Source organism: Ochotona princeps, chromosome X (genome assembly GCF_030435755.1).
Source record: "Ochotona princeps isolate mOchPri1 chromosome X, mOchPri1.hap1, whole genome shotgun sequence".
NCBI lineage: Eukaryota > Metazoa > Chordata > Mammalia > Lagomorpha > Ochotonidae > Ochotona > Ochotona princeps.
In genome coordinates, this window is record NC_080865.1 from 93,173,715 (window position 1) to 93,197,713 (window position 23,999).

Genomic DNA, 23,999 nt, shown 5'->3' on the forward strand with positions numbered 1-23,999 from the left:
AACTTTTTTTAGAATTTATGATTTCAAAAATTGTTTTTAAATATCAGCTTTGGCATAAATAGACTTGGTTTCACACAAGCCCCTTGTCTTGCAGTTTCAATTTACCTGTTGGATGACTGTTTTATTTCTTTGAGGTGTTCCTTAGAAAACTCCAAGTTTTGTGTATTCTGTATATTTTTTAAATATTTATTTATTGATTGATTTACTTTAGATACGCAGAGTTGCAGAAAGAGAAAGGCGGGGGGAGAGAGAGAGGAGAAAAGGGAGAGAGATGGGCCCGGCGGCGTGGCCTAGCAGCTAAAGTCCTCGCCTTGAACGCCCCGGGATCCCATATGGGCGCCGGTTCTAATCCCGGCAGCTCCACTTCCCATCCAGCTCCCTGCTTGTGGCCTGGGAAAGCAGTTGAGGACGGCCCAATGCCTTGGGACACTGCACCTGCGTGGGAGACCTGGAAGAGGTTCCAGGTTCCCGGCTTTGGATCGGCGCGCACTGGCCCGTTGCGGCTCACTTGGGGAGTGAATCATTGGATGGAAGATCTTCCTCTCTGTCTCTCCTCCTCTCTGTATATCTGGCTTTCCAATAATAATAAAAATCTTTTTTTAAAAAAAAAGGGGGGGAGGAGAGAAAGAGAGAGAGAGAAAGGGGAGAGGAGAGAAGAGAGGAGAGAAGGAGGACAGAGATCTTTCCTCTGTTGGCTTACTCCACAAATGGCCACAGCAGTCAGGGCTGTGCCAGGCCAAAGCCAGGAGCCAAAAACTTCATCTGGAGCTCCTATGTGGGTGCACAGGACCAAGCACTTGGGCCAGCCTCTGTTTGCTTTCCCAGGTGCATTAGCAGGGAGCTGGATTAGAAGTGGATCAGCTGGGAATCAAAGGAACACCCAAATGGGATACCACCATCGCATGCAATGGCTTAACCCACTACACCATAGTTCCAACCTATATAGTATTTTGAAGTCAAACTTTCCCATGAACATCCTAACATAAAATTGGTAAAAAGCAATCTGGCCATTGTTAGCCTGTTGTGGTAACAGATAAATAGGCAACTAATGTTATTTAAATATGTTGGAATATAAATATTAGTTTGGGGAATAACAATGTATGTCCCATTTGGAACCCATGAATACAAATGGTACATGAGAACACATGGTATAAAAATGAAAAAGAGATACTAAGGAGGAGGGGAAGCTGAAAAAAATGTGGACTGTATAAAGTGGAGAAGAGTGTGAGAAAAATATTATGACCTTCCTATGGCTATATGGAGGCATATTTTATGGTGGTAAATGGTCATTATTTTCATTTAGAATAGGAACAATAAAGTTTCAAGTGGGAATTCTGAAAACTGTAAAATTGGGCAGCTATAAATATTGTTTTTACAGTACTGTTGGTTTTAGCAAAGAAAACTTGAATTTTCTTTTGTTAGGAATTCACTTTGATTTGTCCTGTTTTAAATTTAAACCACAAAAGATAGATGGGTAGCTTTTCCGTACAGCTGTAAATGCAGTCTGACAAGGGAGAGCATACCAGACAGACTTCTCTTGCGCCTTATGAGCCATGATTATACTGCTAAGGAAAGGCTGGGGCATCTCTATCTCTAGGGATAGTTTTAAATGATGACTTTAAGGTTTTATCATTCAAATATACTCCATTCTGGAAGTTATGGGCCTGAATGTCATTTTTCTTAAGTCCAGACGTAGTTATTATATGAATGTGAAGCAATTTTCAGATTTTAGCATTTACTTCAAGATAAAGATTTTAACAGTATAGTTTTTTAAGATTAGATCATCTTCTTTGATCATTAAAAATACATTTATTTTGTCCAGTTTATACTATGAAACAATTTATCTACGTAGTTCATTATATCCATTTAGCAAAATAAAGATGGCAACAACCTAAAACTTTAGAATAAGGTATGCAATTAAAGTCATTAAATAGTCTTACTACCTAGCTATATAAAAACATGTTGTAAATTTAGTTAATATCATAAAACAATAACTATACTATAAAACAAAAATCAGATTAAATGTCATTCTGTATGGTACAAATACGGTCCTGGTTAAAAAATTAATCACATGTATATACTCAAATTGCTCAAAAGTGATTATAGATGGATAATAGTAACTTGAATTGTTTCTTTGTGTTTTTCTGTATTTTATAAATTAGCTGCAATGAATAAATACTACTTTGTAATTAAAAACATAGAAGTAACATTAAGTAAGACCTACCTATTTTGGTCTACTCTTTTGTCTTAGGTGAAGTGGCACGTGAAGATCCACCAAAGAAGGTTTTCATAGCTACTGACGACAACGAACTTTCTTCTGATGTTACCAAGCTGACAGAAGACAATGTTTCGTGAGTGTTAACATGAAGTTTTAAGCATCCATTGGCTGTTTTCACTTGGTTTTTAAGTTTATTTTGTTGTTTACATTGAGAAGTATGGTAGTGTAGTATTAGATATTTGTATTAGTTATAAAACTAATATTCCAAAATGAAACCATCAAATTCAGGTCTTCTTCTAATATACCTGACTTTGTTATTTGGTGGCTACACGTTTAGGTATGAGGATTCGACATTAGGGTATTAAAGATGTACATATGAAGTTACGCATGTTTGAGAAGTCACATTCTGCCCATCTTTTTTGTCCTAGACTGCTTTTCTTCTGGCACTGAGAGTATTATTGAAAAAGTATGCCTGAAAAAGTATATTTTAATAATAAAAATGAGAAGTACAGGGATAGATTTTTAGTTGTTATTAACATTGCTTTTCTTTTACTGCTCCTATGAAACTGCTCTTTTGATTAGTGCCAGTTGTTGGTATCACAGAGTTTGCATTCATGTGCAGACAAAGCAGAGTACACAGAAAGCTCTTTTGAATTCTTTGATCAGTCAGTAACATTTTCTGTTCCTATTGTATCTTCAGATACTCTTATTAGAAACAGTCATAGTGCTGAGCTTGTAATTCACCAGATAAAGTCAACACTGTCAGTCTCTCCTGTGTCGCTTTCAGACTGTTCTTCACTTATTCTGGTAGATAAACTTTCAACTGAGAGATTCACACATCACGGGATGTTCTCACCACTGGAAAATTTACACTGAGAAAAAAAATGAGAGTGAGAATTGAGTGGTCTAAGTTTGTCTCCTTTTCCCCCTCAGTTTCCTAGAAAGCTGTTTATCTGCAGAACTTCCAAGTGTGATTTTGTCTGTCCATAACACCAAATTAGTAAATTTTCAATGACGTTTTCCATATAAGAAATGTGCAGAAGATACAATCATACATCTTAAGCTATTAATGTTTAGAAAATATTGTACCTTGGCTTTTTCTTTCAAGAGATTTCTGTTATTTTATGCAAATATATAAATAAATAAAATTTTAAGTTCTATTGAAATGTAACGGTTCACATAACCAAGAACTAGCTTGTCCATTTCATTATGTTTCCCTGTATGTCTGGAGTGTACCACCTCCTCTGGGAAAATTCATTTTATAGTACATAATGCGTTATTGTGAAATATAGTCACCTCACTCTGCTGTGAAACACTAGACCTTATTACTTCTATTTCACTCTTTTGGTACCCACTAAGAAGGGTAAGGAAATGGAAAAGCCTATTTCCCTGGTTTTTCTGTTGTTATCAGTTTGAACTATGTATGTGAATTGAAATATTGTGCTTTACCCCGTAAAATATACACACTTTATACAGTAATATAAAAAGCTCCTAAATAAAATTTAAAAATCACTGTAAAATATTCTATTTTTTGAGTCCTATGTAAAACTGTAGTTGTTACAAAAACTAGTCAACAGGGCAAAATTATTTTTGATTTTGTGCTTAACATCCATACTACTTTTTCAAGTTAGGAAAACTCATTCCTAGTTAGACCATACTAACCCAAAGAGTTCCTGTTTTGCACATTAATCCTTAGATGTCTGATTCGTTGGGAAGGGAAGGTAGAGGAAAACAAGAGGAATAAAACCTAATTGAAAGAAAGAAAACAATATGTAATTGGACCTTCACTCAATTTGTACTCAATCTGATTAGCACTGATCAATTGGTATTCTAATTAAGTGTGAAAAAAAGACAATGTTGATAAATTGCAGTCTTTTAACATTTTTATGAATTCCCTTTTATTCATTATCATGACTATAGGCTTAAAATGTTAGTGCTTTTCTGCAAGAATCATGTACTTACAATTTTTCCCAAAGGGCCATAATGTTTGTGTGATCCCTGATTTACTGTTGTAAAGATTTGAGTTTTTTTTTTTTAAAGATTTATTATTATTGGAAAGCCGGATATACAGAGAGGAGGAGAGACAGGAAGATCTTCCATCCGATGATTCACTCCCCAAGTGAGCCGCAACGGGCTGGTGAGCGCCAATCCAAAGCCGGGAACCAGGAACCTCTTCCGGGTCTCCCACTCGGGTGCAGGGTCCCAAAGCCTTGGGCCATCCTCAACTGCTTTCCCAGGCCACAAGCAGGGAGCTGGATGGGAAGTGGAGCTGCCGGGATTAGAACCGGCGCCCAAATGGGATCCTGGCGTGTTCAAGGTGAGGACTTTAGCCTCTAGGCCACGCCACTGGGCCCAAAGATTTGAGTTTTTGAAATAGGAAAAGCCATGTTAAACTTTTTAATTCTAAAGTAAGTACTTTAAGTAATTGGTATAGTATTTGTGTTTTGAAAATAAAAATATAGCAAAAATATTATTGAAAGGATTATTGATCTTACAATTTGCACACACTTTGCCTTGTATCAGGGAGAATATATGGTATTTGTCCTTTTGGGATTGACTCATTTCACTGAGCATAATGGGCTCTAGTTGGGACCATCTAGTTGCAAATAGATTAATTTCATTCTTTTTAATGGCTGAGTAGTATTACATGGACAGATGTACCACAATTTCTTTAACCACTATTCTTTAGATGGGCATCTAGGTCGATGTCTTTGCTATTGTAGATTGTGCTGCTATAAATATACGATGACAGATCCCCTTCTCACACGCAGTTTTCATTTCCTTTGGATATATTCCTAGGAGTGGAATAGCTGGGTCATATGGCAGGTTTATTTGGTGTTCTCTGAACACTCTCCATACTGATTTCCATAGTGATTGTATTAACCTACACTCCCACCAGCAGTGAAGGAGGGTACCTTTCTCCCCACATCCACATCAGCAGGTGTTGTTAATAGCGTTCTGAACGTAGGTCAGCTTCACTGGAGTTAGGTGGAACCTCAGTGTGGTTTTCATTTGTACCTTGCTAATAGCTAGGGAGACTGAGCATCTTTGCATATGTGTATTATCCATTTGCACTCCTTCTTTTGAAAAATATCAATTCATTTCCTTTGCCCATTTCTTCACAGGATTTTTGTTTGTTTGGTTGGTTGTTTTACTGTTCCTGGGTTTCTGAAGTTCTTTGTAAATCCTGGATATTAGTCCCCTTTCAGTTGTGTAGTGTGAAACAATTTTCTCCCATTCTGTTGGTTGCTTCTTCACTTTGTTGATCATTTCCTTGGCTATTGATTTTATTTTATGGTTTCTCATTTAAAGGAATGTATAGTAACTGCGTATTAGAGACTATCTTATCCAGATATGAGGATACAATGCAGTATGCATCTCTACTTCCAAATCAAAGATGGGCTCCCAATGAAATTGTTGGATATATCTTGACAATAGGATGCTGGGCTTTCTGCCGTTGTCTGTACCAGCAATGTCAGGACACACTTAAATAGCAGAATGATGGACTTATGACTGCCTATGAAGGACTATACTATTGTAATAATACGGGGAAAATCAGCTGCAGAGAGGGAATTTAAGTAAGGGGTAAGGGAAATCCCAGAGCCTGTAGAATTATACCATAAAATTAAAAATAAAATAGAAAAAAATTCAAAAATAGAAATATATACTTATGAAATGAAGTTGAAAACTGTTTTGAATTCCCACAGTTAATGAAACAGGAACAGTTATGTAAAAATATTTGAAACAGATTTTTCTAGTCACTGGAAATCATTGGGATGGTAGAAATCTAGTATATTTAGGACTTTACATGGGCAAAATAATTGAGAATTTTTCAACAGTGTCCTAAGTAAAGTTGAATGAAACGGATTTACAATTGGGGGAAGGTTCTACTCCCCGTTACTAGGTGAAACTGAGTGTACAGTAATGGGGTTCATTGTGGTTCCCTGATACTGGAACAGGATTTTGTAAGTTGGTTAAGGACATATGAATGATAAATAATGTCACAGTTTCTCAGCTTCTCTGCTTGCCAGAGCAATACGGTACCAACTGTTAGCACAACAGAGGGCTCTCATTGCAGTGATATTCCTGAGGAAACTGCAAAACCATTGATGAAAAAATTTATACATATGGGCTATTCACAATGTTAGTCAAAAAAAATTTTGTAGTACAAAGAGTACAAAGCTCAAGTACAAAGAAAAATGATGGAGAAAGTAAAAAATAGGGATGAGACTACAGTTACATAAGGAATTTTTATCAGTAAATCTGAGTAATCTTGACTTGCTACACTTTTCTCACTTCAGACAATTCCTTTTTCTTCATTGAGTTAGACATCATTGTTTTAGTTGTATACTTAGGATGCTAAAATATACCAAAATATTCTCAGATTCAAGGATTTCATAGATGGTTCTCCATTCTTCTATTTTTTGAGATAGTGTTTTGGGAGGATCCATTTATTGATTTTCAGACATGAATGTAATTTTTAAATGATGCTTAATGGTTGCTTGTTAAGTTGTGGTGAGGCTGTGTTTTGTTATCCTGAACACGTCAGGGAATCAATCATCATTACCAGTTTTCCATAGTGAAGGACATGTGGTGGTTTCCTAGCGCTGCCATAACAAAAATTGCAGACTGGTGACTTTAATCAGAAAATGTATTCTTTTTACAGTTTTGGAGGATAGAAATTCAAGATTACGGCATTAACAGTTTTTGTTCTTTCTGGAGGTTCTGAAGGACAATTTTATCCCTGTCTTTCTCCTACCTTCTAGTAGTTTCTGGCTATCTTTGATTTGCAGATGCATCACTCCATCTAGTGAGTTCCTGTGTTTCCAATAACCTTCTTATAGACAACAGTTACTGAATTTAAGGCTTTCCTAATTTAGTATGACTTCATCTTAACTTGATTGTATCTGACAAGACCCTATTTCTTGGTAAGGTAAGAGCTTACCTGGGGTCAGAAGCTCCAAATGTCTTGTTTTGGGTACATGATTCGATCCATGACTTAATTTTGTTTTGCTTTTTTCATTATTTTTATTTTATTATTATTTTTATTGTTACTCTTTTTCCATGATACAGTTTTGTAGGTATCGGGATTCTTCCCTACTTTCCTCTCGTTTTTCTTTATTCTTAAATTAGTTTTAAAAAATTATGTATCCTGTAATTCATGTTCAAAATTGTGAGAACAAAAATTGTGTGTATTACTGTATCTTCTTTTTAAAAAGATCTTTTTAATCCTTAAATATATGTTCATTAAGTATTTTAATTTTGCTTATTACTTTATGAAAGAACAGTATTTTAAACTCACCCATGTGATTTACTTAGATTTGTGTGAAAATTCACTGTGATAATGAATTGGATTCTCCAATGAGGAAAAAGAACATTGTTCTTTTTGAAGATCTCTTGTATGCATGGATTTCAGGTTTTTTGTTTGTTTGTTTTGCAGTTAAGTAAACTTTTTAATTCCATTTTCTGCAAGCTTTCTGATACACTCTTTTACACAGTTGGAGATCTTTGTGGTGTTACTGACAGTAAAGTAAATTGGTAATGTGATTGTTCATGCCAAGCTTTTGGGGAGTGACCAAACTATGTTCTCCAAGAATACAAGAATTAGGAGATCTGACTTTATAGTTCTAGCTCTGTCACTAGCTTTGTGTGATTTGGGGCAGGTTTTTTCACCTTTTGGGCTTCAGTTGCCTGATCTGTAAAATGGAGTTTATTTGACACTTGCAAGGCTGCCTGCCTCTGACCATTCATTGATTCTGTGAAAACAGCTGCCTTCATCATTGCAAACATGGCAATGGAAGTCAAGGTGGCAATAAACTATAGAATGCCTTAAGAAACTATTTAAGAAATTAGAGAGCTTTATGCCAATATATTTATTCTTTTTGGCAACAAGAAACTTATTTTCTCATCCTCATCAATGCTTTCCTCTCTTGTCTAACTTATATGCATGATTTATGATGAAATGTGGAATGCTCATTTCCCCTTGGTTTCTTGCTTTGTGTGAATAAATGATCCTCTTAAGATTTCCATACTAATAACAAGTTCCCACTGACAAAAACCTCACCAAAAAATGTTCTTTGTACTGTAGCTACAGCTTCAGCAAAAACAAAATAAAGATACATTTGATATGTTTATTTCAAAAAAGCAGGGGAGACATGGTCAAAAGCTACATCAACCATAAAAGCACTACCCCAGAAAGCATTTGAAAGTACGCAATTAGCACTAAAAAGCAGACTACCAGCAAAAGAGCTTTTTCTTTTTTCTTGCTAATTATCATATGGCTATAAGAAAAGCCCTCTAAGGTCAATTTAGCTTATTTCTTGGCATGGCTGTAATGTTTGGTAACTCTCCATTAAACACAAATGAAAAAGGACACACTTGAAAGTCACAAACAGCTGGCTTGTGGCTTTGTGCTGAGGAAGGAAATACTTAAAAATTACATTACCGAGCAGAGGAACCTAATTATACTTTCCATTTCTAGCCTTGCTGTTCGGAGAGTTAGTTTGCTTCCTTAACTAGACATATATTAAACACCATTGGGCTTTACATCAAGTCCTAATCTTGGATAATCTTTTTGTAGGAGTCGGGTTTTTGGAAGGAACATACTGTGGCTAGTATGTTAGGGCTGGTTAAGCAAGTTCAGCTAAAATTTCCTTTAATGTGATTTGGAATACATTTTCATGCCATGTGGATTAGTAGAATTTTTTTAAAAAGGTAGAATATACAAGGCTGTTGAGAATATAGGAAAAGTGTTATTGGGATTCACTCTGGTGGATTTCTAATGTCCTGTTAAAGTATATGTCGAAAGCTTTCAAAGGCTGTACTTCTTTTGGTGTAACAGTCCTAGTCTCTTAGGGAAAAGTATGGGGCAGATTGTAAAGGATGCTTATTGTATTGTGACTTGTAAATGTGAAAAATTACATGAGAAACCTACAATTTTCAACGAATTTTGCTGGGCAGCTGAATATCCACGCGCAAAATGATGAAGGAATGAAGTGTCATGTGCTAAGTGAAAAAGCCAGTCACAATAAGAAAAACAAAGTGTATGATTTCTCTCATATAAAATATTTAGAATAGATCAATTCATAAAGGCATGGAGTACACTAAAAATCACCAGGGATTGGATATGGGAAGTTATACTTCATGTGTAGAGTGTCCGTTCAGGGTGATAATAAAGTGTTTAAAGAGATAGTAATGATGGATGCACAGCATTGTGGATGGTAGTTAATGTCATAGAATTGTATACTTAAAACAGCAAATTTTATTAAAACAACAACAAAAAGCCTAATCTCACATTAAGATCAGTTCATCCACAATTTGTCATGGTGTCTTGTATAATGTGCAGGGGTACATGTCCCAAAGAATTAAAGAAGAGGGAGTCCCTGTTACCTTTGGTTAGACTCAGTTCTTTAGCATTGTTAAAGCCATTAGACGGAATGTGGTGTGAAGTATTTTCAAACTATTTGATCTGTGGTTTCTTCCTGGAGGAACACCTTGTCTAGTTAATGTTTTATAGACTAATCTTTTCTAAGTCTTGGGTTAAACAAATCACTGTACATTCATTACAAGGAGATCTCTACACCCATTAGGAATGATAGTATAGTCACATATCACTTGACATAGAAAGATATTTACACTGTAATGTAAAGTTAAAAGCAGTGTGATTCATGGGATCTCATTTTTGCCTTATTTATACCTTTTGCATGGATATATAACAGAAAGAAATCTGTAAGGTATATGCCACAAAGTTTACATTTCAGGGAGGTGGGAAGATGAATTGCTTTGTTTTCATTCATTTTGCTCTTTATAATTTCCATTTTTTTCTACATGGAATATTTGTTACTTGTGAAATCAAGGAATAATAGGTTTAAAATGTATTTTAGCAACTTATATGCAGTTGTTAATCATGTGAGGGAGCTGAGAAGGTTGGGACTATCTTACCATTGTTTGAACGTTCATTGAAGGAGAATTAAAGAGCCTAAGAACATTTAGAAAGTCCTACTCATTCAAAAAATCTTCCTGATATTGAACTAAAATCTGGCTTCCATTCTTTCACCCTAATTTGTCATACATAATGCAACAAAATAAGCAAAATCTATCTCTTCTAACATAGATTTTTACATATTTGGCTAAGAGTATCATGTCTCCATAAATCTTTTATCCTCCAGATTTCTTTTCTTTTTTTAAAGACGTATTTATTTATTTATTTATTTATTTTAAGATTTATTTTTTATTCTTATTACAAAGTCAGATATACTGAGAGGAGGAGAGATGGAGAGGAAGTGGAGCTGCCGGGATTAGAACCAGCAGCCATATGGGATCAAGGCGAGGACCTTAGCCACTAGGCCACGCTGCCGAGCCCAAGACGTATTTATTTTTATTGGAAAATCAAATATACAGAGAGGAGGAGAGACAGAGGGGAAGATTTTTTGTCCACTGGTTCACTCCCAAGTGGCTGTAACTGAGCTGATCCAAAGTCAGGAGCCAGGAGCCTCTTCCGGGTTTCCCACATGGGTGCGGGGTCCCAAGGCTTTGGGCCGTCCTCTACTGCTTTACCAGGACTCAGGCAGGGAGCTGGAAGGGAAATGGAGCAGCTGGGGCATGAACCAGCCCCCATATGGGATCCTGGCACGTACAAGGTGATGACTAGCTATTAAGCTACAGCACTAGGCCCTTTCCTCCAAATTTCTTATTCTAATCTTTTTTTCCTCTGAAATAGTTTCCGTTCATCACCTTGACTATTTGTTAAGCTCAACATTTTTCCAGTTTATCCAAAAAACTGGATGATCGTAAAGTATGACACCAACAGATGACCATTTTCACATCTCTGTTGCTATAAAAGTGTTAGACTTCTCTGATTAAACAACTTCAGAATGCGTCCAAATTAAATGTGACTATACCATGAGCTACCCAAAACTTACACAAAACATTCAATTGTCTATTGCTATCTACCTTTTAATTCCTAAGGCTATCTAGCTAGATAAAACATTTCAGGCCAATTCCTTATCCAATCTCTTTGTGTTTATTAAACATTAATAGAATTTTGTTGTTGTTGTTGTTGTAAGGTTTATCTATTCATTTGAAAGGCACAGATATGGAGAGGGAGACAAAGACAAAGAGATCTTTCTTCTGCTGGTTCAATCCCCAAATGGCCACAGTGGCCAAGAGCTGGGCTTCCGGATAGTTGGGCCCCAAGCACTTGGACCATCCTCTACTGCTTTTCCAGGCTATTTGTAGAGAGCTAGATTGGAAGTGATGCAGCCTGGATTCAAACTGTGTCCCATGTGGAATGCTGGTGCTGCAGGTGGCTGCTCAACCTATTGTGTCACAGCACCAGTCCTGTTAGTAGTAGTTGTTGTTGTTTTGTTTTTACCAAATACTGAACAAAAAATAAGATAGCCTCCACACTGATGGAGAGGCCAAGGAATTTAACCTCTTGTCCTACACCATTTTCTAGTCTTTGTCCTAATTGTTGGTGCCAATTTTACTGACTTTGTCAACATTATATCTGAGTTAGACAAGGCCAGTTGAGACAAGGGAGTTGATAGAGATGGGCCCGAGTTACGGTGATGTACAGTACCATTTCTTACCCTGCACTTGCTCCCATCCTGTCCCACCCAGTGTACACTCTGATCTTTCCAGCCTAGTGAATTTGTGCCCTATTTTGTCATTCTTCCTAAATAGTAGGCAGTTTTCAAAAGAACCCAATAAGGGATATACACAAATTTAACTAGCACTAAGTCCAGTGGTTTCCATTCTGTATCTGTGCCCATGTGCTTCGTTTTTTTCAAGAGAGTATTTGCATGATTGTAGTTACTGCCTCTTAGTACACAGTTTAGACAGAATGCCTGTTATTCAACACTTGTTAAGCAGAAAGAAACTGTTAAAGATTTTAGCTTTTAAAAATTTCCATTTGTGGGCCTGGCGTGCTAGTATAGTGGCTAAAATCCTCGCTTTGCACACACCAGGATCCCATATGGGCGCCAGTTTTAATCCTGGCAGCCCTGCTTCCCATCCAGCTCCCTGCTTGTGGCCTGGGAAAGCAGTAGAGGACGGCCCAAAGCCTTGGGACCCTACATCTGCATGGGAGACCCCAAAGAGGCTTCTGACTCCTGGCTTTGGATGGGCGCAGCTCCGGCCGTTGTGGCTGTTTGGGGAGTGAATCAATGGACGGAAGATCTTCCTCTCTCTATATTTGCCTTTCCAATAAAAATAAATAAATCATTTAAAAAACACTTCCGTCTACGGCCATACCACCCTGAACGCGCCCGATCTCGTCTGATCTCGGAAGCTAAGCAGGGTCGGGCCTGGTTAGTACTTGGATGGAAGACCACCTGGGAATGCCATGTACTTTTTCTTACGTCACACACACAAAAAAAAGACTTCCATTTGTAAAGTTTTAAACATTTGACCAACATAATTTAAATATTATAACTTGTACCCACTTTAAATTTAATATTAAAATATAGACCATTTCTATCACCACAAATTGCAATGCCCATTACAATTAGTCTGCCTTCATTCACATTGCAGTCTACAGTAATCTCCTTTTCAGTACCATAGACTGCTTTTGTTTAGAATTTCATGTGTATGTGATCATAAGGCATATTTGTTTTTTTTTTTTGTTTTTTTTTTTTAAAGATTTTTATTATTATTGGAAAGCCGGATATACAGAGAGGAGGAGAGACAGAGAGGAAGATCTTCCATCCGATGTTTCACTCCCCAAGTGAGCCGCAACGGGCCGATACGCGCCAATCCGATGCCGGGAGCCAGGAACCTCTTCCGGATCTCCCACACGGGTGCAGGGTCCCAAAGCTTTGGGCTGTCCTCGACTGCTTTCCCAGGCCACAAGCAGGGAGCTGGATGGGAAGTGGAGCTGCCGGGATTAGAACCGGCGCCCATATGGGATCCCGGGGCTTTCAAGGCGAGGACTTTAGCCTCTAGGCCACGCCGCCGGACCCCAAGGCATATTTGTTTTTATGTATATTTATTTTTGCTTGGAATAATGTGTTTGATATCTGTCTAAGTTGTTTACTATATAAGTAGTTTGCTAATTTTTTATTGCTGAGTCATTATTTGATTGTCTACATGTAATGCAGTTTATTTATGCATTCACCTGTTGATGGAAACTTGGATTATTTCCAGTTGATGGCTGTTACTAATACAACTGCCATTAAATTTGTGTTTAAGCCTTTGTGCAGATGTATGCTTTATTTTCTTTTGAATAAATAGTGTGTAGAATTGCAATATTGTGTGGTGAACTCATGTTTAACTTTGTAAGAAATAACCTATTTTCCACATGATTTTATCATTTCATCTTACCATAGGCAGGACATACTCATTTTTAAAAAACATCCATTTTGTTTCTTTGAAGGAGTTATAAGAGAGAAAGAAGGAGAGACAGAGAGAGAGAAATCTTCCATCCACTGATTCCCTACCCAAACGGCTGCGATGGTAAGGGCTGGGCCAGTCCAAAGCCAGGAACCAGGACATTCTTTTGAGTAGGGGCATTGGGTACGTGAAAAGATAAGCATGTTTTGACTCCAGTATAAAGTACTAGTTTTATCTGACAGTCCCCAAATGTTAGGCAGTATCAGGAAGCCATTTGCATAGTAGGTAATGTAGTCCCACATTCACCAGGCTGTTGACTAAACACATTTGGAATCTCTTGCTTGCGTTGTGAACTCAGGGGTTGTGTGCTTGGCATTAAGGATTGCCTTCCCATCATACATGGTCTGTACCAAAAGATACAACATTGCTTTCCTCCATGAAACAGGAGCCATGTAACACATGACATTTGTAGACTATTTGAGGCCATTAGGTAATATCTGCTCTGTACCCTTTCTGGTTCGTAGTTTTCTGTTTCTATGAGAAGCTTTTCTTTGGTTTCTGTACTATTTAAAAATATTTTCCTGGGCCTAGCGCAGTAGCCTACTGGCTAAAGTCCTTACCTTGCGTGTGTTTGTATCCTGTCCACCCTGCTTCCTATCCAGCTTCCCTTTCCCCGCTTGTGGCCTGGGAAAGCAGTTAAGGATGACCCCAAAACCTTGGGATCCTTCACCCGCGTGGGAATCCTGAAAGAAGCTACTGGGTCCTGACTTCGGATCAGCTCAGCTCTGGCCGTTGCGGCCACTGAAGGAGTTAATCAATGGATGGAAGCTCTTCCTCTCTGTCTCTCCTCCTCCTGTCTGTATATGTGACTTTCCAACATAAATAAATAAATCTTTTAAAAAAATATATTTTCCCTTAATAAACTGAATGTCAAAGGATTGCACTTCCACTCACATTCATACCATATCGAAGTTCTGCTGATGAGAACTCTTGATGAGTTCTGATGAACTCAGGGAGCCTGTGTTCATTTGTGTGTCTGTGGAATTTGTATTACTCAGTGATACCCGAAACCAGGGAAAAATATATCAATGATTCAAATTCTTGGAGTAAGTTGATGTTCTGCCAGCTCTACTTTCAGACCAAGGATGGTCTCCCAATGAAACTGTTGAATTTATCTGGACAATAAGATGCTGGACTCTCTGCATGGTCCATGCCCGCAATGAAGGAATCATGACTGGTTATGAACTGTACTAATGTAATAATATGGAGGAATTCAATATGGGAGAGGGGGTTTGGAGGTGGTGCTGGGGGAATCCCAGAGGCTATGCAACTGCATCACAAAATGATATTTAAAAAATAATTAAAAAATGTACTAGGCCAAAAAAATGGATTTTTAAAAAGAAGTAAAGTTGATTTCTTACAAGGTTGAATAGTAGTAGTATAGTTTGACATACTAAGATTAAGAGGACCTGGGAACTGTCTGTCTACCAATGTGTCATTTTTTCTTGGTTATATTGTGCTCCCTTACAAAGGACTTGAATTGGAGACAAGTGAAGTTCATACTGAAATTTCTTGCCACCTTGCTTCTGTTGCTCCTCTCACTCCAGCTGCCCCACTGGTAGCTGCCTTGGTTTGCCCTCTTCAGAAAGCAGCTGGCACATCAGAGGCACACTGTCTTCTTCTCTTCTAACCAAGGCTCCCATCCCAGCAAGTCTTAAATTAATTTGAACATTCTGATTAAAGTTCTTCATAGGCCAATTAAAGTTACCATTAACTCTGGGAGGAGGGGAGAGGTTTGTATTTTAAATCACTAGTTGAATTCTAATTTCAGTCTTTGGCATTCGGGGCTGATGAGGGAGTGATGCAACTGGGAACCTCTGTCCCCTTCTTTCTTCTCATTAAGGTTTTCCCCAGAGCATGCCATGTGTTAGGTAGAACTCAATGAACCTTTCTCTCCTGTACTCCCACTCTTGCCCCCATTTATGCCAGTGTTAGGAAACTCCCTTTTAAAGAAATTTAAGTAGGAATGTAAGTTATTTTGAAGAAAAACACTAGGTATCAGATGTTGTATGGGTGGGTTTTCTCCTCCTGGAATTGACTCAAAGTCTGTAATGAGCAGCCCCTGTGTTTCATAGTACACCCTGGCTGACCATGCTCCAGCACTCCAGACTCCCTTGGGCCTGTTCTCCTTTCTCTTCTTCCAACAGGACTCGCCACCTTCTAACACGCTATAGGGTTCACTTACTATTTTTGATTGTCTCTGCTAAAACGTAACCTTCCTCAGGAAGGAATCTTTTTCTGATTTTTTTTAAAGTGACCAAAGTACTTAAAAGCATGTCTGGGAGGTGGTCAATAAATATTTGGCAACTGGGTAAATGAATAACCTTGACATTCATAGTTCTTCGTATTCAGGTCCCACTTATTTTACGGCCTCATCTTTTCCCCATCCTCTGATCTGCCTGACACCAATACTAGCAGTTTTTCCATGCACACCACCTGCACACCCATCACTGTGAGTTTAATCACATTTTTTTTCTCTGTCCTGAATAATTAACCCTGGGTCTATGCAAAGATTTCATTTGAAGAAAGTTCTTCACAGCCTGGATTTATATCAATGAATAAATGTGAAAGAGCTTCAATGTCCATCATTAGTTTATTAGTTAAGTACATCATGGTAGTCTGAACTTGATGGAGGGAAATTTGGTGATATGCATCAAAATTACAAATGCACAGAGCCTTTAAGACTTTATCCCGCAAATACACTTGCTCGTGTGCCAGATGAATATGTGCTGGTGACTCAGTGCACTTTCGTCATTCCTGCTAGACATAGCAGTGACAGAATTCATTAAATTATTATGTAGAGCTTTATTTATTGATGTGGGAGGATCATAATAGCGAACATTAATTCGACTTGTGGTGTGTCAGGCAGTGATAAGTGTTTTATAAATTTTTATCTCATTTGATCCTTATAACAACCATTTGAGGTAGTTACTATTAGTCCTTACTTTACACAGGACAATTGGACTCATGAGAGAAATTCATTTACTTAGCCAGGACCTGACAATTGATAAGTAACAAAGGTGAGATGTACAAAATATATAATGATAAAACTGTGTGTACCAGGACTCAATTTTGTAAAAAAAAAAAAAAAAAGTACCTACATAAATTTATATGTATGTACGTAGGAAGATCATAAAGAAATACATGCCAAACTGTTGATAGTTAGTGCATGATTCTTTTATTTTCTCCCTTTTTTCTTAACATTTTAAAAATTTTCCTGTAAAATTTATGGGCTGACACAGGAGAAGTGAAGTCAGGAGGCACAATTAGCTGTGTTATTGCAAAAGTTACTAAGCTTCAGAAATCTGATGGTTAATATGGAACAATGACCCCATAGGAAGGAAGTGTTTTTAGGCTGAGAGGAAAAACAAACAAAAACAAAATAAACAAACTGGAGGGCGGGCGAGCTGTCCAAAGGGAAGGAGTGTGGTTCCTTGAGGCTCCCTTTTTTTGCAGGAAAAGGCAGAGAATCTAGTACCAAAGGCACAAGTGGAAGTGGTAACTTTGAGGTGAAAGTGCCGACTTCCCACGAAGCTGAATGAGGGTGTGAACAGGTATAGGAGTATGAGCCAGGGAGGCAAAGCAGAGGAAATGTTCAGGAAGTGGCTGCTTGATGATCTGGGAGCCTCTGTCGTTGAAATCCAAAGCTAGACTCTGCGCTGTGGGGTCTGGTGCAAGGGTGAGGTCCAGGATGTGAGGCCAGGGGGAGGATTTGGAACAATCACTGAGAGAAATTTGATACAGATATATAAAAGGACTGCCTTAAGGCCCCCTCTGAGGCTGGCTGGCCTGGCTTTGTAGTGGAGCCAATTTCATGACCTTCTCCAGCAGTAGCTATCAGCCCAGGAGCAGACAGCAGAGAGAATGCATGGTGGGGTTTTCACAGGCCTGGGGATTGGCAGAGCAGGTGCTGCTGAAGGTCATGAGGAGAGTTAGTTTAGAGGATCCACACAAGCAGAGCTAAAATGGCTGGTCGTCAAGCTGACTTGAAAGCAGAAAAGGAAGCCAGCAGGCTGCCATTGGCCTTTGGGAGATGAACAGGCAGCACGGGTGTGCTGGAAGCCTTGGGGGCCAACAGACCGTGCAGGAATACCAGTCGGAGGCTACGATCAGAGGGTTCTAGGAGGCTTTAGGGGTTGAAGGATTTTCATATGGACCCTGGAATTCAGTGGCTGCGAGTAGCAAGGAAACAGCCCACCATGAAAGGATATAGGCAGCATTCAAACAACAGAGGCCAATAGATAACATCTGCCAAAAATTATAACTGTACACTCTTCCATCCAGCAATTATTGTGCCTTGATGAATTTATGCCAAATATATACATACTTGTCTTTGTACACAATGAATACATAAGGTGAATCAGAGTAGCAGTCAGTTAGGCAAGAGTCTAAAAGTCTCTCGACAATGATTTGATGAGTTCAGTGAATTACGGTTCATAAAATGGACTGCTAAGTAGTCATAATGTGGTATCTGTTGATATAGCATGATCTTCAGATTATATTGTTAACTGAGACAAACAAGGTTTAGAACAGTGTGTACAGTTTTGCAACGTATTTCCAAAGTTGCACAAAATATTCTCATACGGCTGCGTGAAAATCTTGCCTCTGAGAAACGAAGGCTGTTGGCAAGTGGACTAGGGTTGGAAGCTCTTAGAATGAGGACCAAGATTAGGGGACTTTTCGCTTCTTTCTTTTTCTGTACCCTTTGCATTTGAGTTGTGACTATATTATCTCATGAGAAAATAGAATAATTAAAAAGTATATATGTGGACTATATACTATTCATACTATGTATTTACAATGTGAATTTCTACATAATTTCAATATATTAGTTTGAAAATGAATATCAATAAATTGAATCTGTTTTATTAAGTCATTGAAACAAAAACACAAGGACAACTTCCACCAGAAATTTGCTTCTGATTAAGCAAGCAACTTAATGGGTGGGAACTTGGATGAAGTGCTATTGACCAAGTGTTGGTAACTATGACAGCTGGCTGATGGATATATGAGGGTTCATTTTCATTGGAAATGTGAAATTGCCATCTTTATATATCAAAAATGGTTAAATTTTTTCAGTTTCATGTGGATTAAACATATGTTGTTCTCACTATTTTGGTAAATTTTTCGTAATGGAAGAAGTTTTAAAAGAAGAAAGAACTCCCACTAGGCCCTTGCTAAAAACATTCATGTACTTCCTCATCCTGGCTCTTGTATCTCATAATTGAGTGGAAATTCCCATTCCCCATTGACTTCAGAATCACTAGTATTGTCTTACTGATTTCTCTTTATTATAGGACTGAGTACTGTTCTCCGGATTTTTCTTATTAACAGCAATCTCTCCCCATCCTGTTGTGTGCTAATTGGCTATTGCCTTATCCTTATTACTGGTAAAGTTCATCCTGTTCTCAAGAAAAATCACTTCTTCAGTTTCTTACAATCACTTGACTTTTTCTTCCAACCTCCCAATGTATTATTAGCAACATGAACTTATTTGGTGCCACACATTTATCCAGGTTACTTATATGTGTCAGTCTATGGCTGAGGCTCTTGAACATTTACTATACATCAGTGGAAATTGCATCAATAAGCACACTTCTGTTCAGTCTTTCAACCTTGAGTTGTTTGGCTTATGTCTCTGCTTCTTAAGTTACCGCAGAGCCTATGGAAACCTCAGCTTGCCCCTTACACCTGTTAATCCATAACTTGTCATCTGTCTTCAGGAGGCAAGTGGCTTCTGCGTAACTGCCCACATACCCAGGCTCCTTCTCTGTATCCCACAGTCTGTCAGTCCCCTCTGCTTGCATATCTTGTTGGAAGCCCAAGTTACATTCTCTTGACTTTACATGTCTCCTTTAACCTCTTCCCCCAAAGAGCTCTTCCAACCCCATTTCTAGGAATTCTAGGTTGATTTTACTTTCTCTGTGTTTTCCAAACATCCCTTATGTCATGGAGTGATGCTTGCCTCTTTATTGTCTCTCCTGTCACAGACTGTAAACTAAAGCGAGACAACAGATCCTGTTTTCTTTGGGTTTCACACACTTAGCACAACATTGGGTCTATGGTTAAATGCTCAAAATTATTTATATATATACATATATAATTGTTAAATTTTAAATACTTAAACATACAGTAAACTGTATAGAAGAGAACTTTGATGTAGCCTTTATCATGCTCAGATATTCAGATATGCACACACGCATTTTTCTTTCTGAAACACTTGGAGGTAAGCTACAGATATCATGTCCTTTTGGTCCTTAATCCTTCAGCATGTTTCCTAAGAACAAGAACATTATGTTATATAAACACAGTAGTGTTCTCAATTTCAGGAAATATAATGCTTATTATATTGATATGCATGGGTCTTCAAAACATTCATGGAAAATACATGTTATTAAAAAACTTCATTGCTTTCAAATATTTTATATCAAAATCAACATAGCTTTCAGTTTCACCATTCATGAACTTTTTGAGGAACCCTCATGCAATCTAAGCCTCAGATTTTAATTGCCCTAGTATTGCCCTTCATTGCAGTTTTTTTCTTAACCAATATGCAGTCTAAGATAACATTATATTTAGCTTTTGCATTTCTTAGTTCCCTTGAGTGTTTTCAAATCTGTAACAGTCCTCAACCTTTATTTTTTGTTAATGACATTGACATTTTGGAAGAGTACATGACATTGTTGAATGTCCTTCAATATGGGTTTGCCTGATGTGGCCCCATGATGAGTCAGGACACACATTTTTTGCAGGAATGAAACATGAAAAGACACACGATGATGCTCGGTAATGTCAACTCTGATTTCTTGGTCAAGATGATGTCTTCCAGATTTTCCCGCTGTAAAGATACTGTTTTCTTTTTATACTTCATAGCAAATGGAGAGATACCTTGAAAGTATCATGTTTTTCATGAGGATTTCTCTATCTGGTTTGGTGGGTGACAAACAGCAATTTTCAGTGTTATACATACATATGTATCTATTTATCCACAAAAAGAGGTGCCTCTTTTTCTAGCAGCCTCTGGTTGTTTCCAAGCTGGCAGCTGGCTCCAAAACACATGATCCTTTATAGCACTTGGAAACCTTAGATGAGGTCCTCCTGTAAGCCTCTGGCCTTAATGGGGGCTCAGAATGGACTCCAAGGCTTCCACCAAACAGTGTCCATGCTAAGGCCTGCTGGCAGCAGCTGTTTGCTCAGTAGGCCCCTTGCCTGTATATCCAATGCCTGTTTACTCTATTTTGCCTCATACTTGAGAACAGGAGGGTAAATGGGACAATATTTGCCTCTATTCTGACTTCTCTGAAAAAAATATGAAATAGAATTCAGTATTTAGCACAAACTCTTCTGCCATTCTAGAGACCCACATCTTGAGCCAATTTGATCAGGACACTATTTTCTGCAGACTGATGTACAGAAAAGGAAAAGGGGCCATGACTCCATGGAGGGCAGAAGGAAGTGTATGTGCTGGGGCTTGTTTCTATTTCGGGACTGTATTACATTTTGGGGGCCTCTGTAGTGTAGTATCACAAACTAAGTGGCTCCAAGCACTGAATGTCTTTTCTTCCTGTTTCTGGTAGCTTCCTTGTCTTGTGGTTGAATGTCGCTGTCCTGCAGCGATGGACTTGGTGCACGGAGCCGATGATAACACGCTTGGACTACTGACTGATGATCAATAGCCAAAATTTATTAGGGGCAACAGACTATATGCTGAGGGTCATACAGGATTAGGGTAGAGATACTTAGTTCATCAATGCCTTAGTTTGGAAGTCCTTTTGCCTTGTATATTACTTCCCACTCAACTGTTCTTATACAAATGATATCTCATCAGGTATACAAAAGGTAGCCATACAGTTGTTCTCATGCTGTGCTCGCTGACTATGATCGCTGACCTACGGTCACAATGTCCTCCTACAGTTGAACATCTATAATCATTGCCTCTGACATTCTTCCCTCTGTGGTGTTCTCTCCAAATACACCTCTAGCTACGGAAACATATTGGACTTGTGCCCTCATCTTAATGTGACTTTATCTTAGAATCATTACATTGACAGAGACCCTATTTCCAAATCGGGTCACATTCACCGGTCCCACGGGTCAGGACTTCCACATATCTTTTGGGGGGATATAACTCAGTCTGTCAGTGGGTCGTATCTAAAGTCTAACCCATCTGAGAACACAGCGTACAATTCTCTAATCCTTTGCCCAGTATACAAAAATTCTGTCTCTGGTTTTACTGACTTGCCAACAAGTAAGGAAGATAAATGAGCTTGGCAGAACATGCTCTGCCCCTTGAAATAGACTTACTACAAGTTTCAAGTGATCATAAGCTATTCATATAACCATTACATAGAGGACAATAATAGAGAGCAGTTACAATCTGCATAGCTCTTGCCCTTACATCCTTTCATATCATTTTCACAATTTCTTTGTGATGTAAGTACATTTGTCACCATTTGACAGAGTGTGGGCATGAGACCCAGAGAGACAAAGTAACTCCTGCAGGCCATACAGCTTAGTAAATTCAATGTAAGGCAGGATCATGTCTATGAACCACAGAGCCCAGTCCCATGGTAGGCAGTCAGTGAATGTTTATTGGCTTAATCAGTGAGTGGATTACAAATCTGCAACTGCCTTCCCTGATCAATTATCCTTTCTGTTGTACTCCATGAATAACTGAAGGCTGCAGACTACGGCGTGAGCACAAGGCAGTGATGGAGCATACAACTTCAGATTTCCTTGCCATATTTAATAACTTTCCAAATTCTGAGGCGAGAACTATGTCCATCTACATTTGATTATTTTTCTTGCTTTACACCTGATAAACTAATAATCTATTTGTCAACACACAAACTATTTGCTTATACTTTTACTTGAGCTTCTTACCATTTGTTTAAAATAATGTTTGCATTAAAGGCAAGCTTTATCACATCAAGAGACTTGCCATAACAATGTGTCAAGGAAGGAAATAACTCAGCGTGTTAGCTTAGTATCTTGTGCTAGGATGAATGGTCCAGATGAGATGTACTGAAGAAGTTTCAGAGAGATGCATGGAATAAACAAAGGCCAAGATGGGTCTTCTAGGACACAGGGTGTGCTAGGAATCACTCTGTGGCAGGTGCTCCCATCCCAAATCTCTGTGTAACATGTTAGTCACAACTGCCTGTTATCCTAGGGTTCAGGGTTTGTCCATCTCCTCTTCCGGTTTGCTTGAAGAGGTAGGGAGAAACTGGCTTGAATTTCTACGTTCTGCTTTAACTGTCCTTCTCAGACGCTAGTTTAAGTCGTACTCTTCTACTCCAGCTTTGTGTAGTGACCTTATGCCTCTCATTCCAGAACCACAAGACTCCGTACACACTCTAATTTGCCCTTTCTTTCCTGCCCTAAGCTTTGATTCATACAAGAAATGTTGAGAGAAATTTAACATGCTTATGCTTTCTTTCCCTGTTAGAGAGAAGATCTGATTCAGTTGGATACAGAATCTTTCAGGTTGGCTCAAGGTGTAACCGATGGACAACTCCACCTGAAACATCACTTCTGTCAGTTTAAATAAAAGAAGGGCATTGCATTCTCTGATCTTCCCTCCAGTGAACATACGAAAAAAGAAAATCTAGGGTGGGGAGTGGGCTTCTCTCCAAAGAAAAATGGGACAAATGAAAGGTTTTTGAGGGTGATCACATCCCACATTGGAGTGCCTGAATTTTATTTTCAGCTCCAGATTCTGGCACCAGATAGGAGGCAGCAAGTGATGGCTTAAATACTTGGGTCCTTGGCCCCCATGTGGGAGGTCTGGGTTGGGCTTCTGGCTTCCGGATGCTCACTGTCTCGGGCAGTTAGGAAGCATGCAAGCAGGTTGGAGTGCTCTCTTTCGCCCCCTTTTGAATCTGTTAAAAAGTAAAGCTAAAAATTAATTTAAAAACAACAAGATTATTTTAAAAATCAAAATCAAAGCAATGAATACAGGATTATACTTGAGATTTCCTTTTATTGGAAACACAGATTTACAGGCAAAAAGAGACAGAACAATCTACAATCCCATGATTCACTCCCCATACTGCCACAATAGCCAGAGCTGAGCAGATCTGAAGCCAGGAGCTTCTTCCAGGTCTCCCACGTGGGTGCAGGGTCCCAAGACTTTGGGCCGTCCTCTACTGCTTTCCCAGGCCACAAGCAGGGAACTGGATGGGAAGTGGAGCAGCTGGGATACAAACCGGGACCCATATTGGATGCTGGTAGTTTTAGATGGAGGATTAGCGAACTAAGCCATCACGCCAACCCCAAGATTTCTTAAAACGTTGAAATAATTAGATTCACAAGAAGTTGCTCCTCACCCAGCTTTCCCCAATAATTGCACCTCAAATGATTGTAGTAGGATATAAAGGCCAGAAAAATT

The 23,999-nt window shown here is 38.6% G+C and overlaps 1 protein-coding gene and 1 pseudogene across 3 annotated transcripts in view; both read left to right on the forward strand.

Annotated features, from left to right (window-relative positions):
• Positions 1 to 23,209, forward strand: part of LOC105941975 (P2R1A-PPP2R2A-interacting phosphatase regulator 1-like) — a 65,572-nt gene extending 42,363 nt beyond the window's left edge. For 2 of the 3 annotated variants that reach the window (XM_058658552.1, XM_058658553.1), the window contains exons 10-11: positions 2,252 to 2,351; positions 23,058 to 23,209. In XM_058658552.1, the coding sequence (XP_058514535.1) occupies positions 2,252 to 2,351; positions 23,058 to 23,070 (113 nt within the window). In that variant the 3' untranslated portion in view covers positions 23,071 to 23,209. Of the gene's footprint in view, positions 1 to 2,251; positions 2,352 to 23,057 lie in introns of those variants that run through there. The other variant, XM_058658554.1, reaches the window with a different exon arrangement.
• Positions 12,459 to 12,577, forward strand: LOC118760489 (5S ribosomal RNA; annotated as a pseudogene).
• Positions 23,210 to 23,999: the final 790 nt, after the last annotated feature.